Source organism: Dermacentor silvarum, chromosome 6 (genome assembly GCF_013339745.2).
Source record: "Dermacentor silvarum isolate Dsil-2018 chromosome 6, BIME_Dsil_1.4, whole genome shotgun sequence".
Lineage (NCBI taxonomy): Eukaryota > Metazoa > Arthropoda > Arachnida > Ixodida > Ixodidae > Dermacentor > Dermacentor silvarum.
The window spans coordinates 19,788,275-19,802,732 of NC_051159.1; the positions used below are offsets into that span (position 1 = coordinate 19,788,275).

The window sequence follows — 14,458 nt, forward strand, 5'->3', positions numbered from 1 at the left end:
ACTCACCCACGTGTTCGTTTCCGAATAGACTTACTTTCAATCGTTTTCCACTGAAGAATAATGAAATCCACGCATTTCAACTATCGATATTCTGACCGCAGCTCAGTGAAGAAAGTGTGCTGTTAACCCCCACCTACGACGACTTTGGTATATGGACATGTAGCGGTTTAATGATGTTAAGGTACAGATGAAGTAGGAAGCAATCCCCATGTGCGGCAACGCCATTGGTAACACCCCGGACACGAAACTTTTCGTGGAACACTGCGAGTAAGCACACCTACTGACACCCATAAGACAGCACCGGTGTACTGCCACGTTATGCTGCCGCTTCCATGTCGAGTACCTATTTGGTGGTCAGATGTGGGACTGCATATTTTTCAACTCTAAAGAGTTGTATGGAAAAGTGAATCAAGAGTGCTAATTGGCCTAGTTGGAATGATGGATTCATCGATGCGAAAATTCAGCACAAACACAAGGGACAAAGAAGTAAATGCACTCGTGTTGTGCATTTCTTTCTTTGTACCTTGTGTTTGCGCTGACTTTTCGTATCCATCAAAAAGTATAGAAAGGTATTCAGTTTCCACCCCGAACCCTTCATATTCCGGCGGCGTGCATAAGACCTGAGTTACGAAAGAATGTTGAAGCGCAGTGACAGATGGGGACAAGCAAGTGGACAAACTCAAGCTCACAGCGCTTAAGCTTTTCCAAGTATTTCTGAACAAGGCTGCACGAACTTCAGCGCTCGTTTGAATTACGAGCGCTGAGTAGAGACTCGGCGCTGGTATAAGCTCAGCGCTGAGCCTATACTTCAAGCAAGTGTAGGCTCGACATTCAGAGGTACGATCTGAGACTGTAAACGCTGCTATGCTTAAACATGCTTCACGGCATGATAGTCATGCTCTATGTGCAACTCAGTTTACATTTTTTGTGCCGTGGCTGAGCGACTTGCCTCGCGTTCTGTATGGCGCATGCGTACGTGTCTGTTTGTGGATATGCTAGAGCGTGTGAGTCTTGGAGTAGCGATTCCTTTTACTCGGTTCTATTCATTTCGTATACACCGCTCACAACCGGCCGATCATTATGACAACGTAGGTGTAGCAGCGCTCGGACCACTGACGAAACGCAAACAGACGAATAATTAGAATACAATGGTGATTCTATAGCAGCAGTTATGCCGTTCCTTCGGTGTGCATTACTCTGAGCTTCAAATCGGTAGTGTTTCTACAGTAAGGATGAATTAAGGAAATAAAAATAAACGATTACGTCTTCCTACCACCATTTGAACGAATGTTGGTTTGGGCTTAAAAATTATTATGAGGTTTTACGGGCCACAACCACGATCTCATTATGGGGCACGCCGTAGTGGGGGACGCCGGAATAATTCGGACCACCTGGGGTTCTTTAACGTGCACCTAAATCTAAGTACACGGGTGTTTTCGCATTTCACCCCTATGGAAATGCGGCCGCCGTGGCCGGGATTCGATCCCGCGACCCCGTGCTTAGCAGTCCAACGCCACATAGCCACTAAGCAACCACAGTGGGTGGTTTGGGCTCTAGTATGCCAGAATAATGTTGGAACTGACAAGCAAGTAGGTTGCTTGCTTGTGATGTCTCTTCCATGGCTGGCACACAATGCAAACATGACGCGCCGTAGTGAATTGCCGATCGTTTTCTTTTTTCTATTTCACGAGGAAAACGTTTGATGCAGCGCGAAATATAACATGGACAAGAAGGCACGAGTCAAAAGACCACACACATGCTGCACGCTGCATCAAAAGTGAATCATCGCTACCCTTGTTGATCTTACGTTGGTGCTGCTGAAAGTAGCAAATTGTTAGGGAACGGGGTTATTATCTAATACATTGCTGTGCATATGGCATTCTCGTTCGTTCAGCGTTCTCCATTCACTTTGTTCTGCACATGCCTGAGGGTTATTAACCAGTTATGTCCATGCATTCTCCCATTAGGGCCCACAAGGATTTCAAGGACTGCGTGGAGAACTAGGCGAAACAGGTCCACAGGTATGACTTATGCTTCCATCAGCACCTTTGCTTCTCAGACATTCGCTGAAAAAAAACGTTTACCTGCTTGGATCCTGCAGTTGAACCTTTCATTAATTCGTATGATGGTCTATATGCCGTAAATGATTGGTAACTTGGGCTTGTTGGTACACGTTGTTGCTAAAAAGGCTATCAGCGCGTGGGATAGGACAAAAGGAGAGAAATGGTGGTAAATTATCACTTGGTTTCTCAATGGTAAAGTCAACCACGCTAACGTGCAGCAACGTGAAATGGTCAAATGCTACTACAACAAGAAACAATCTATCAACGCTTCCTATGTTTCGCTGCATTTTTCCTGCTCTACACGCTAATACTCTAGTAATATACGTAGCAGCGTATTATTTATAGACTGCTTAGCTTAAAATCAGGACTGCCGTGAACGCAATATGCGTACAATGATGAATTATGTAACTCCTAAGGTCACCTTGTGCTGGCAGAGGTTCATTCTTGCTACCCTGTGCTGCTTTCAGGCTCCTATAGCGAGACGCTCGCGGTAGATGTGCTGAGCCAGATTATAAAATCAGGAGCACAAAGTGTCACTCCACACGGTAACGGAGTGCACTCATTTACCTACATATTTACTGAAAAGAGCTCTTCTTGATTCCACCCAGAAACTTAAATCCAGAAATGGTGTACGTAGTGCGTGCGTCATTACACAGGTCACGCCGTAGCGATCTAGCTGTGAGGTTAAAGTAAGGTGACTTAGTGTGGAGTAAAGTTAATTAAGGTCAAGTAAAGGGAATGAGGGTTGTTAAAGTGGAGCATGGTTGATTACAGTGAAATAAGGTGGATTATAGTTAGGTGTTTGACCTACCGTTGGACTTGGAGGAAGTGAGTGCTTAAGAGGAGATATATGAATGCGGAGAAAAATAACTGCAGTTTATTTACATCAATCGCGCGTGTGTCATGGTGGTATAATTAAGCAATCACAAAATGAACTCGTAGCTACTTGGCGATGAGCTCTGAATGCTTCTGGTCGGGTTAATAATGAAAGCAGAGAAAGGAAAGCGAAGAACGGAACGCAAGCAGGCCTTTAATGGTGATAACTTAGAGAGTTCATTATGCTTTCGCATTCAAATGACGTAAGCATACTTAAGTGCTTGTCAATCTTTTTTCTACAGCGCTTGTAGCGATACTGTTACGAGGAGGCGATCGTTATAAGTACATTTAGAAGTGGTTTCCACAGCCAACGTCAGATATACAACCGTACTGTGCGCCACTTATCTCGCGTTTCTCTTGATGTGATCACGGCACGCGTAGTGACTACAAAATGTCAATGAGCTGTTTGTTTCTTTGAACCGCAGTCGAGTGCTTATTTTAGTTTGATCCATATAACATGGCTTCTGTGCTTAACATGTTTCAAACATGTTAAGCACAGAAGCCATGACACTCAATGCACAGCGCAACACAAGATGAGCGTAGAACTAGGAAACGCAACATGCAGTTGAAGTGCTACTATAGCTTGCGTCTAATTAATTGCCTGAAGTAACATTTCGTCTCTTTGTTCTCCAGTATGGCATGTGCATAGCGCGTTTCTTGTAATGCGAGTAGCATTCTTTGAGTACTTGAGCCGTTTTAATCTATCCTCCTACGCCGACCCTAGTTGTCTACCAGCTTAGACCATTAGGCTCCTCGTGGCGGTGTCGTCGTGGTCACTCTGTTGTCGTCATTCCAGCACCTTACTATCGTCACGCCTTCTACTTGGACCCAGTGGCCCAAGTTATGTGTCGCAAGATGTCGCCGTAATTGCAACTTCAACACTCGCCATGCCGTCGTCGTCACGCCTTTGTCGTCGTGCAGTCGCAATGCATTTGTTGTCGCACCACCACAGTGATGATGTCTGGCTCGTTCAGTGGTCGTCATTCCAGATGTTACTCTCGTGACGCTCCGACCCAGCAGTTGTTGAATAGCTTAGGTCACTAGGTGTGCGTAAGGGTGCCATCGTGTCGTTGCATCGTCGTCATTCATCGTGCCACGCAGTCGTCTTCACTCTGTCGTTTTATCATTGTTATTTCTTCAGTAACGCCATCCCATTGTCATACCGCCACATGCACGCCAATCTTTCTTCCCCATTGATACTGTCGTCACTCGGTCGTGATTATGCCACCATGTGACCATCGTCACACAGTCGCTACCATGCCTCCATCGCCAGGCTGTCGTCCTAAAGTCCTCGTGGCGATGCCGTCACTGCATCCGACTCTCATCATGCCGTTACTGCCGCGCTGTCGTCATCATACAGGTTTCGTGAAACACACGCCATTGTCATAATGCACTCGTCCCTGGTGCTGTTGTCATGTCGTCGTCGTCATGCATTAGTTGTCATTCGCGGTATATTTGTAACTTCGACATCCCACTCTCGTCACGTACGCCGTTGTCACAGCGTTGTCGTGATGGCATTGTCATCACGCTGTCGATTCACTATGGTCGGTCGCTATATTGCTTGATTGATATTTCGCATTAACATCGATAGTTATCGTGATATGATTTCTGCCACATTTATTCGAGCGAAGCTTAAATAAATGGAGTGGAGAATACTGCCGCCAAGTGGAGAATACTGCCGCCAAGAATAGCGGCGATAGGTTCGCTGGAGACGTCTGGCGTGTGGCGTGTGGCGCATACCCGCATTGGATATGCGGTATGAATCAGGGACAAGAAAGAAATAAAGAAGGAAGGAAAGAAAGAAAACCCGGCTGCTCCTAGAGTAGAGCAGGTGCGGGGAAAGCTGCGCCGGTGCCGGATCACGTGACGCGCGCGACCAATCAGGGTCGTTTGGTGTGTCGCAGGGAGGGAAAGGGAAGGACATGGGGTTGGCGCACTCTCCACCGGGCTTGCCTTGCCTCAGATAGGTTTCGGCGTCCGGATGGGAACGCCGCGCGTGGTGCGTTCCGCCGAAGCTGCGTTTGAGCAACGGCTCCGTCGCCGATGTGACAATTATAGCGTGAGGGCTTGCGAAGCACAGGCGAAACGTCAGCGAAGAGCCGCCGATCCTGAGTTTACGACAAATGAAGCGAAACGCCTGCGACAACGTCGTCTTGCCACAAGCTTCGCTTACCCCCATTTTCTGAACAGGGAAATGGCTCTGTGTGACGTGCCGTTGTGGCCGTCGGTTTCTATGGGTTCCGGGGTGGCGTAAGACGCATCCAGACACAGTGGAGACAAGGAAGGGACTGCCTGACCCTTCTTTATTGTTCGAGCCCCTCTCGCGAGCGCGAGCTCGGCGCCGATCTTTGTTGTTTTCTCGGCGCCAAGGCGCAAGGCACGTACGCACCAAGCGTCGTCTGCTTTCGCTCGTGACATGGCCGGGTTTTGAAACAAGTCGTCCCGACTGTTTACAACACTAAAAACACAACACATAACATTCGCAATGGTACAACAGGAACTATGTAAAACATAAGCAAACTTAAAGAGCAATCACACAACAGTAACTATTTACAAGGGCTAGCTTTGTCGTCCCATTTTTACACACGTAAATAAATGTAATCACTGGAACTATACTGCACCACACACTTCACTGCATCCATACGGCGTCAGACACATGTATGGCTTAGTCCGATGCACGAGGTTGTTCCATCTCGGCAATTGGGCTCAGGTAGGGCTTCAATTTCTCCACATGGACAATGTCCGTTCCCATGTTATCGGCAAGTTCGATCTCGTAGTTCACCGGAGACAGTCTGTTCACTACCTAGTGAGGGCCGTTGTACCATGTGGTCGATTTAACACCGGAGGGTGGAGCCTTAAGAAGCACTAGTTGTCCTCTTTCGAACACAACGTCCTTGTGGTGCTTGTTGAAGTAGTCCTTCTATTTTTCTTGTTCCAGTCTGATGTACGCGGCCGCAAGTTATCTAGCTTTTTTCAGACTTTCGCTCACTGCCGCGCCATAACTGGAATCTTCTTTCAGATCTTCAAGTTCTCGGCGGCTGTAAACAACGTCTAGTGGAAGCACTGGATCTCTACCATAAACTAAGAAGAATAGAGTTTGGCGAACTGTGTCCTGGTACCCGGTGTTGTAGCAAAATACAACATCTGGGAGTACATCAGCCCACTTTTCTCCCCCGGCGGTAGTCATGGCAATCATCTGCTTGATAGTCTTGTTAGCCCTTTCGCACAAGCCATTTGCTGCAGGATGATATGCGGTAGTGGCAGCATGTGTGATGCCACGATGTTTGAGGTAAGCTTCAGTAGATCGTGCCATCATTTGAGTACCGCGGTCTGTTATAACCGTGGCTGGGCATCCGTGCTTCAAGACAATTCTGCGCTCAATGAACTTTTGAACTGTCGTTGCTTCTATATTCCTCAAGGGTTTTGCCTCAACAAACTTTGTGAGGTAGTCAATGGCTACAATGATATATTTATGTCCTCTGGAGTTATTGAATGGCCCTACGATGTCCATCCCAACTGTATGAAAAGGGCTGTGCACTTCTATCGGTTGTAGTAATCCATAAGGCAGCGATGTCGACATCTTCATCCTCTGACAAAGGTCGCAGTGACTCACATAACGTTTGACATCCGTATAGAGCTTTGGCCAGTAGTACTTGGACCTCAGCGCTTCAAATGTTCTTCTGATGCCCATGTGGTCACCGTACCTTCCTTCATGCATTTCTCGAAGTGCCTCAGCCTGTCGCTGAGAAGGAAGGCAGAGGAGAAATCGACTGCTGACCGGACCTTCATCTCTCCTGTACAGTAGTACCTCATTGTGCATCAAACATTTCTTTTGGGCCCGTTTCTGTTGCTTCTTTGTGCCCAATGCATCATTAAGCAGATCCAGAACTTTAGTGCAAAATGCGTCCTGACGCTGTTCTTCACCCATGTTGCCACAGTATCGCAATGGTGGATAGGATACAGCAAGGATTTGGCCTTTCTCTGGAACAATGGGAGGTGTCCTTGAGAGACAATCTGGTGCGCTGTGCAGGATTCCCGATTTGTAGGTGACGTCAAACTCGAGCTCCTGCAAAATCAGCGACCAACGGAGGAGACGTTGGTTACCTTCCTTGTAGCGCAAATTCCAGCAAAGGGCGTGGTGGTCACTGACAACTTGAAATTTGCGGCCTATCAAGTGTGGTCGCAACTGTTCTAATGCCCATTTCACAGCAAGGGCTTCCAGCTCCGTCGAAGAATAATTGATCTCTGTGCCTTTAAGTGCCCTGCTCAGGTATAACACTGGGCGTTATCGTCGCTCTTCATCTTCTTGCAGCAACAGACCTCCTAAGCCGAGACGAGATGCGTCTGTGTGTACTTGCACCCTAAAATCCGTTCTCTCCGACAATAGTTTGAGGGCAGGCGGCTAACACAAAGCGCACTTTAATGTCTCAAAGGCCGCTTGCTGATCCTCTTCCCAGGAAAAAAGCAGAATTCTTCTTTAGGAGGGATCGTAGAGGTGCAGCGGTAACGCTGCAGTTAACGATAAACTTCCTGAAGTATGACGTAAGCCCCATGAATGACTGGAGTTCCTGTACGGTTCGAGGAGGCCGGAAAATCTGAACAGCTGCCAGTTTCGATGGGTCAGGACTTACACCATCTTTTGTGACAACATGCCCAAGGTAATTAATAGCAGTGCAGAAGAAGAAACACTTCTGTGGTTTGAACTTCAAAGCTGCTTTCTGGAACCTTGAAAAGATGTCTCTGAGGTGCGAAACATGGCCTTCAAATGTCTGACTGAAGACTACGCAATCATCCATGTAGACAAGAGCATTGTCATACTTAATTCCGTCAATGATTGTGTCGACGGCTCGTTGACACGTGAAAGGAGCACCTTTGAGGCCAAACGGCATCCGTAGGATTTCGTAGACCCCAAGGTGTAACGAAAGCCGTCTTCTGTATGTCATCTGGATGCATGGCTATCTGATAAAAACCGGATACGAAGTCCATGACAGAAAGGTACTTGCTTCCGGTGAGCCCCTGCAGGGCATCTTCAATCCTTGGAAAAGGGTAAACAATATCCTCAGTCACTGTGTTGAGCCGTCGATAATCGACGCACATGCGTGTTGTCCCGTCTTTCTTCGCTACTAGGACCAGCGGTGAAGCCCAAGGACTAAGAGAAGGCCGGACTATGTTGGCATCGATGAGGTCCTTGATCAGACCCTTCACGAGGTCACGTTGCACAGGAGACAATCTGCGAGGTCGTTGGGAGATAGTCTTTGCATCCCCAGTTGGAATACAATGTTGCTCAACTTTGCATGAGCCCACATCCGTACTTGATTGTGCGAAGCAAGCAGCGTGCTGCGCCAACAACTCCTTCACGACCTGCAGCTCACTTGAGGATAACGTTGTGCCAACGTTAGAGTTTACGTCAACAATTTGGATTGAGCAATGCTGCGGGTCAACAACTGCATAGGCTGGTGGTTCATCAAGATCATCAGGAGAAGGCAGGCATGAAACTTGGAGGATCTGTTGACAGTCTTCCACAGAGAGTTCAATGTCCTCTATTCACCCTGCTTCTTCTACGACTCCAACTGTCATCTGAGATGGAAGCACGATGGCTTAGGGTGAACAGTTCGTAAGCAAAACCTTGACTATTTTTTCGGATGCATCTGCAACCATGGGCTCCACAATGACCGAATAGCGGTCGTACAAGAGCTTTGTCCCTGTAATGTCCATCACACAATCTTTATCTCTAGACATGCGATGCCAGTCCACTGGAACTAACTTCCGCGATAAAGCAGGTAGTGTATGCTCCCTAATGAGGTGGATCTTTTGTAACATCTGAGAAACAGACACGGCAAAGCTTTGTGAACCCCAGTCGATGATGGCTCTTGAGGCCCGTAGGAAGTCGTCGCCTAGAAGCACTCCAACATGAGGTAACCGCTTAACCACGACAAACTCATGCTGCAATGTTTGGCCGTGGACTGTTACAATAGTTTTGACTTGACCCAAGTTTTCTAAGTGATGGCCGCTTGCTCCTACCAAACGCAGCGACGAAGGCCCAATAATTAGCTTGAGTCTCTCAACCAGTGGTGCTGTAATCATAATTTTCACAGCACATGAGTCCAAGATGCCTTTAAACGTTTTTCCGTTGATGATGTCAGGAACGGAAAAAATACCCGCTTCTGTAGAACAAGAAACCTGCTCAATCACTGATGACTGCTCGCGGGCATTTGCGTCACCAGTTGTTCGTTTCCCTGCTCTTTTGGGCTAGCGGACTGAAATTGCTCCTGCCACCTCAAAAATTCTGCAGTTAGTGGCAGGCAACACTGTGTGACAAAATGTCCGCTTCTAGAGCAGTTCAAGCATAGTTTACGAATCCTGGAGGTGTTCTCTTGAGATCTGTTAAAAACACGTGGTGAATAATAAGTCGGATTCCTCGGAGGCGGCTTCACTTCATGTTCCCTTTGAGGTAGGTTTTTCTGTGGTAGCTTATATTTTGAGGACCCGCTTGACTCTATGCTCTCCTTGCGCTGACGATTCCGCATAGACTTCCGAGACGAACGCTTTACCAAAACGTTCCGCGGTATGCGGTGTGGGAGGTTCAACCGCAACCAGAACTTTAACGTTTTCCTCGGAATTGCTGATCTGGTCAAAGCGCAAAAAAGAGTCTATCATGTCATTTAGTTTCTCAAAATTCTTGTCAAAAAAAGTGTTTCTTGGCCTTGTCTGAAAGTGTAGCCATGATGACCTGACACTTCTCCTTTTGCAATACTGGATAATTACATTGTTCCATGAGGTCCAACTTGCGGTAAGCAAAGTCTGTACACGACTCTCCAGCTCGTTGTGTAGCTCCGAACATTCGCTGCTTAGAGGTTACATCACAATCTATGTAGTAACGGCGACGGAACGCTGCCTTCACATCAGCCCAAGTAGTGATATTGGCCATCTTTGCGTGGTGGCGCATCCATGTGAAATCCTTAGCAGGGAGTCTAGAGATAATGAAGGGTATCGCGACCTCTTCATGAACGCTGAAGGTTCTGAACCAAAAATCAACTTGAGGAAACCAGGCGGTGACATCTTTCCCAAGATGCGGCAAGGAGCTAGCCGCGAAACTTGAAAGTCGGTCGCGAGCATCTTCACCCGAGCTGTTAAGATGCATAAAGTAGCTTCGTCTTTAGCTTTGCCAGCGTTGGTTTCCCGAGCAGCGTTGAAGATTTATCGACGCAGCGCTCGTCTCCGTACTCTAGCAGGATTCGGCGTCCGAGTCCTCACGCGTTTTCGACTCCAAGCGCTCGATGCGTTCCACAATTGGAGCGAGTGAGTTGCTAAAGAAGTCGTGACTTGCCTGCAACTGCGGGTCATGAGGTGGCTTTGGTGCGTCGACTTCTTTGGCGGTGTCGTGTCCATGCGGAAACATTATTTTCAGTCCTTCCAATTCACGCCGGAGCTGATCCACTTCGGTTCTTAGGGCACCTGCTTCGGACACAGCGGTCCTGTAGGCTTCCACCCGGGCGGCGTCATCCAACTGTTCGAACACATCGATGGAACACTGGGCGGTCGCCATGTTGGATTTACGGAGCCGACGCTCTCCTGAAGTCAGTGGTTCGACCAAAGGAACGCGCAGCGAGCGACGACCCCACATCAAAAAGGAATAAACGTTTTCATAGCTCACCCCGAGCCGTTTGGCGCCAAATGTGACGTGCCGTTGTGGCCGTCGGTTCTATGGGTTCCGGGGTGGCGTAAGACGCATTCAGACACAGTGGAGATCAGGAAGGGACTGCCTGACCCTTCTTATTTATTGCTCGAGCCCCTCTCGCGAGCACGAGCTCGGCGCCGATCTTTGTTGTTTTCACGGCGCCAAGGCGCAAGACACGTACGCACCAAGCGTTGTCTGCTTTCACTAGTGACACTCTGATTTATTATGTTTGTTTTGTAAGTAACTGTATATTAAAGTGCATCGTCCTATGTTATTGATATGTCCATTAAAAAAAGTTTTATCATTCCGCCCAGGTTCCACAGAGACACGAGTACGGTGATGGGCTAAGATCTTTCGTTACAGTAGGGCTGGTGGTTTGATAACGACACTTCGACACTTCGACAATGACGATGATGGCCGTCGTTGTCATGTTCAGCCGTCTACAGCGCAAGACAATGAGCGGATTGCACATTAAAGAAATACCATGTTCTCGCGTTAATACTGACACTGCATATATTATGTTAATAATTTCATCTTGTTTTCGCTTCAAAATAGGGTCCACCAGGGCCTCAAGGTGAAAGAGGGCTCCCAGGAATTCCAGGCAAAGATGTAAGTTGTTTTACAATGCATTTCCTAAACAAATATGCGGGCGAGCATTCGCCTTGTTCTAAAGTCTAATTACAGCTGTGGTTTTGAACTATAAAGTGAGAAAATGTATACTCCTGTTACTTGAATTTGTTGCATTCTTTTTTTGAGCAAAAAAATGTCATAGTTTCACCGGAAACGCGCAGCTTCGATTGCGACATCCAGAGCTATACGAAGTAAGGATAGTAGGATGATGAAACGCAAGCACAAGCAAACATGAACACATCTCACTCGATGACCGCGGAAACTCGCTGTTAAAACGCATGGGTGAAATCGTTGCAGCAGCAACGAACGAGTTGACCTTGTGCTGCCTCTCGCTTCAACGCTAACAGCGGCGAAGACAGTGCACGGCGGGTTCTGTCCCTGTCACTGAACCTTTCCAAGATAAGGTCCGCACGGCAGGATCACGGAGTCCCAATAACGAGAGGTCCGCAGAAGTAAAAGTAAAATTTTACAGTTCTTCATGAACAAGATCAAGCCAATGACAAAAAAGTAGCAAACCGCATTCTGGAAGTCTAAGGGCCCAAAGCTTTCTGGACAACAAGACAATGTAAAATGTCCAGGACGGCCCATGGTACGATGGAGCAGAATGTGGTCAGCGTAACTATAAATGAAAGTAACAAAACAGTGTTTATTACAGTGAAAAGAAAGACACCTTGATGGACAGATGGCGGGATCTGTATAGCAGATAAAGCATGCTCTAACGAAATAGTTGCCATAAGAAGAAAGCCAAGTCGCAAGCATAAAACTAACAGCTGCTGTCATGAGGGAAGGAGGAGTTAAAACTCGCTGGAGAGCTGGCTGACACAACACAAGGTAACGGAGGGTCGTGAGAGGTGCCTATGAGAAATATCAAAAGGCTGAGATTAAATAGAACGAAATGGAACGACAAAGAAAACGATGGCAACACAGTGAAAATGCCTACTTACCTGTCCTATCATCATCATCATCATCATCATCATCATCATCATCATCATCATCGGCCTATATTTATGCTAAATTCAGGACGAAGGCCTCTCCCGGCGATCTCCAATTACCCCCGTCTTGCGCTAGCTGATTCCAACATGCGTCTGCAATTTTCCTAACTTCATCATCCCATCTAGTTTTCTGCCGTCCTAGACTGCGCTTCCCTTCGCTTGGTATCCATTCTGTAACTCTTATGGTCCACCGGTTCTCGCATTACATCCTTCGCATTACATGGCCTGCGCAGCTCCATTTCTTTCTCTTAATGTCAGCTACAATATCGGCTATCCCCGTTTGCTCTCTGATCCACACCGCTCTCTTCCCGTCTCTTAACTTTTGGCCTAACTTTTTCGTTCCATCGCTCTTTGTGTGGTCCTTAACTTGTTCTCGAGCTTTTTTGTTAACATCGAAGTTTCAGCCCCAAATGGTAATACCTGTAGAATGCAATCATTGTACACTTTTCTTTTCAACGACAATGGTAAGCTCCCAGTCACGATTTGGCAATGCCTGCCGTATGCACTACAACCCAATTTTATTCTTCTGTAAATTGCTTTCTCGTGATCAGTGTCCCCTGTGAGTAATTGTCCTAGATAAACGTACTCCTTTACAGACTCTTGAGGCTGACTGCCGATCCTGAATTCTTGTTCCCTTGCCACGCTATTGAACATTACCTTTGTCTTCTCCATATTAATCTTCAACCCCACTCTTACACTTTCTCGGTCAAGGTCCTCAATCATATGTTGTAATTCGTCCCCATTGTTGATGAATAGGACAATGCCATCTGCAAACCGAATGTTGATGACATATTCGCCATTGATCCTCACTCCTAAGCCTTCCCAGTCTAAGGGCTTGAATAATTCTTCTGAGCCTGCAGTTGATAGCATTGAAGAGATTGGATCTCCTTGTTTGACCCCTTTCTTGATAGGTAACTTTCTATTTTACCTGTGGAGAACCAAGGTATAGCTGTGGAATCCTTGTAGATATTTGTCAAGATATTCACGTATGCCTCTTGTACTTGATTACGCAGTGCCTCTATGGCTGCTGGTATCTCTACTTAATCAAATGTCATTTCATAATCTATGAAAGCCATCTGATTACCTGATTGATGACATGGATATGATCCATCATAGAATATCCCTTCCAGAAGCCAGCCTGTTCTCTTGGTTGGCTGAAGTCAAGCGTTGCCCTGATTCTATTGGAAATTATCTTGGTGAATAATTTGTACAATTCTGAAAGCAAGCTAATGGGCCTATAATTCTTCAATTCTTTAACATCTCCCTTCTTATGGATTAGTGTAATGTTCGTGTTCTTCCAGCTCTCCGGTACACTTGAAGTCGTGAGGCATTGAGTATAAATGGCCGCAAGATTTTCAAGCATGATGTCTCCTCCATTGTTGATTAAATCGACTGTTATTCCATCTTCTCCAGCAGATTTCGCCCTGGTCATGTCTTGCAAGGCCCTTCTAACTTTATCGCTAGTTATAGAAGGAGCCCCTGTATCCTGTTCACCACTACTTCGAATGAAATTAGCTTGGCTCGTCTGGGAACTGTCAGTATAGAATTCTTCCGCTGCTTTTACTATGTCATCGATACTGCTCATGATATTACCCTGCTTATCTTTCAGTGCATATATCTTGCCTTGTGCTATGCCAAGTTTTCTTCTCACTGATTGCATGCTGCGTCCATATTTTACTGCTTCCTAAATTTCGTCCACGTTCTAATTTCGAATATCCCTTACTTTCTTCTTGGGCATTCGTTTTGATAGTTCAGCGAATTCTATCTGGTCTCTCGAGTTTGACACTTTCATATTTTGTCGTTTGTTTACCTGTTCCTTTGTTAGTTAGGAGAGCTTACCTACTGGTTGCCTTGGTGCCTTACCTCCTACTTCAATTGCTGCTTCTGAGAACAGCTTAGTTACGGTTTCATTCATTACCTCTACGTTGTCTTCATCTTCCAGTTCTAAAGCTGAGAAAAAAGGGAACCGAGGGGCCCGATTTTTATCATTCATATCATAAGAAGCCAACTAACATTGACACCAAGAACAACATAGGGGAAATTACTTGTACTTAATAATTGAAATAAAGAAGTGATAAATTATTGAAAATGAAAACGGATGAAAAAACAACTGTCCGCAGGTGGGGAATGAACCCACGTCTTCGCATTACGCGTGCGATGCTCTCACCATTGAGCTACCGCGGAGTTCTAAAGCTGCATATTCGTTTGCAAGCACCCAA

At 46.6% G+C, this 14,458-nt stretch overlaps 1 protein-coding gene across 1 annotated transcript in view; it reads left to right on the top strand.

The window, feature by feature from the left end:
• Window positions 1-14,458, top strand: part of LOC119455318 (collagen alpha-1(I) chain) — a 694,093-nt gene that overhangs the window by 177,274 nt on the left and 502,361 nt on the right. The window contains exons 9-10 of the mRNA XM_037716715.2: window positions 1,968-2,021; window positions 11,173-11,226. Coding sequence (XP_037572643.2) covers window positions 1,968-2,021; window positions 11,173-11,226 — 108 coding nt within the window. The remainder of the gene's footprint in view (window positions 1-1,967; window positions 2,022-11,172; window positions 11,227-14,458) is intronic.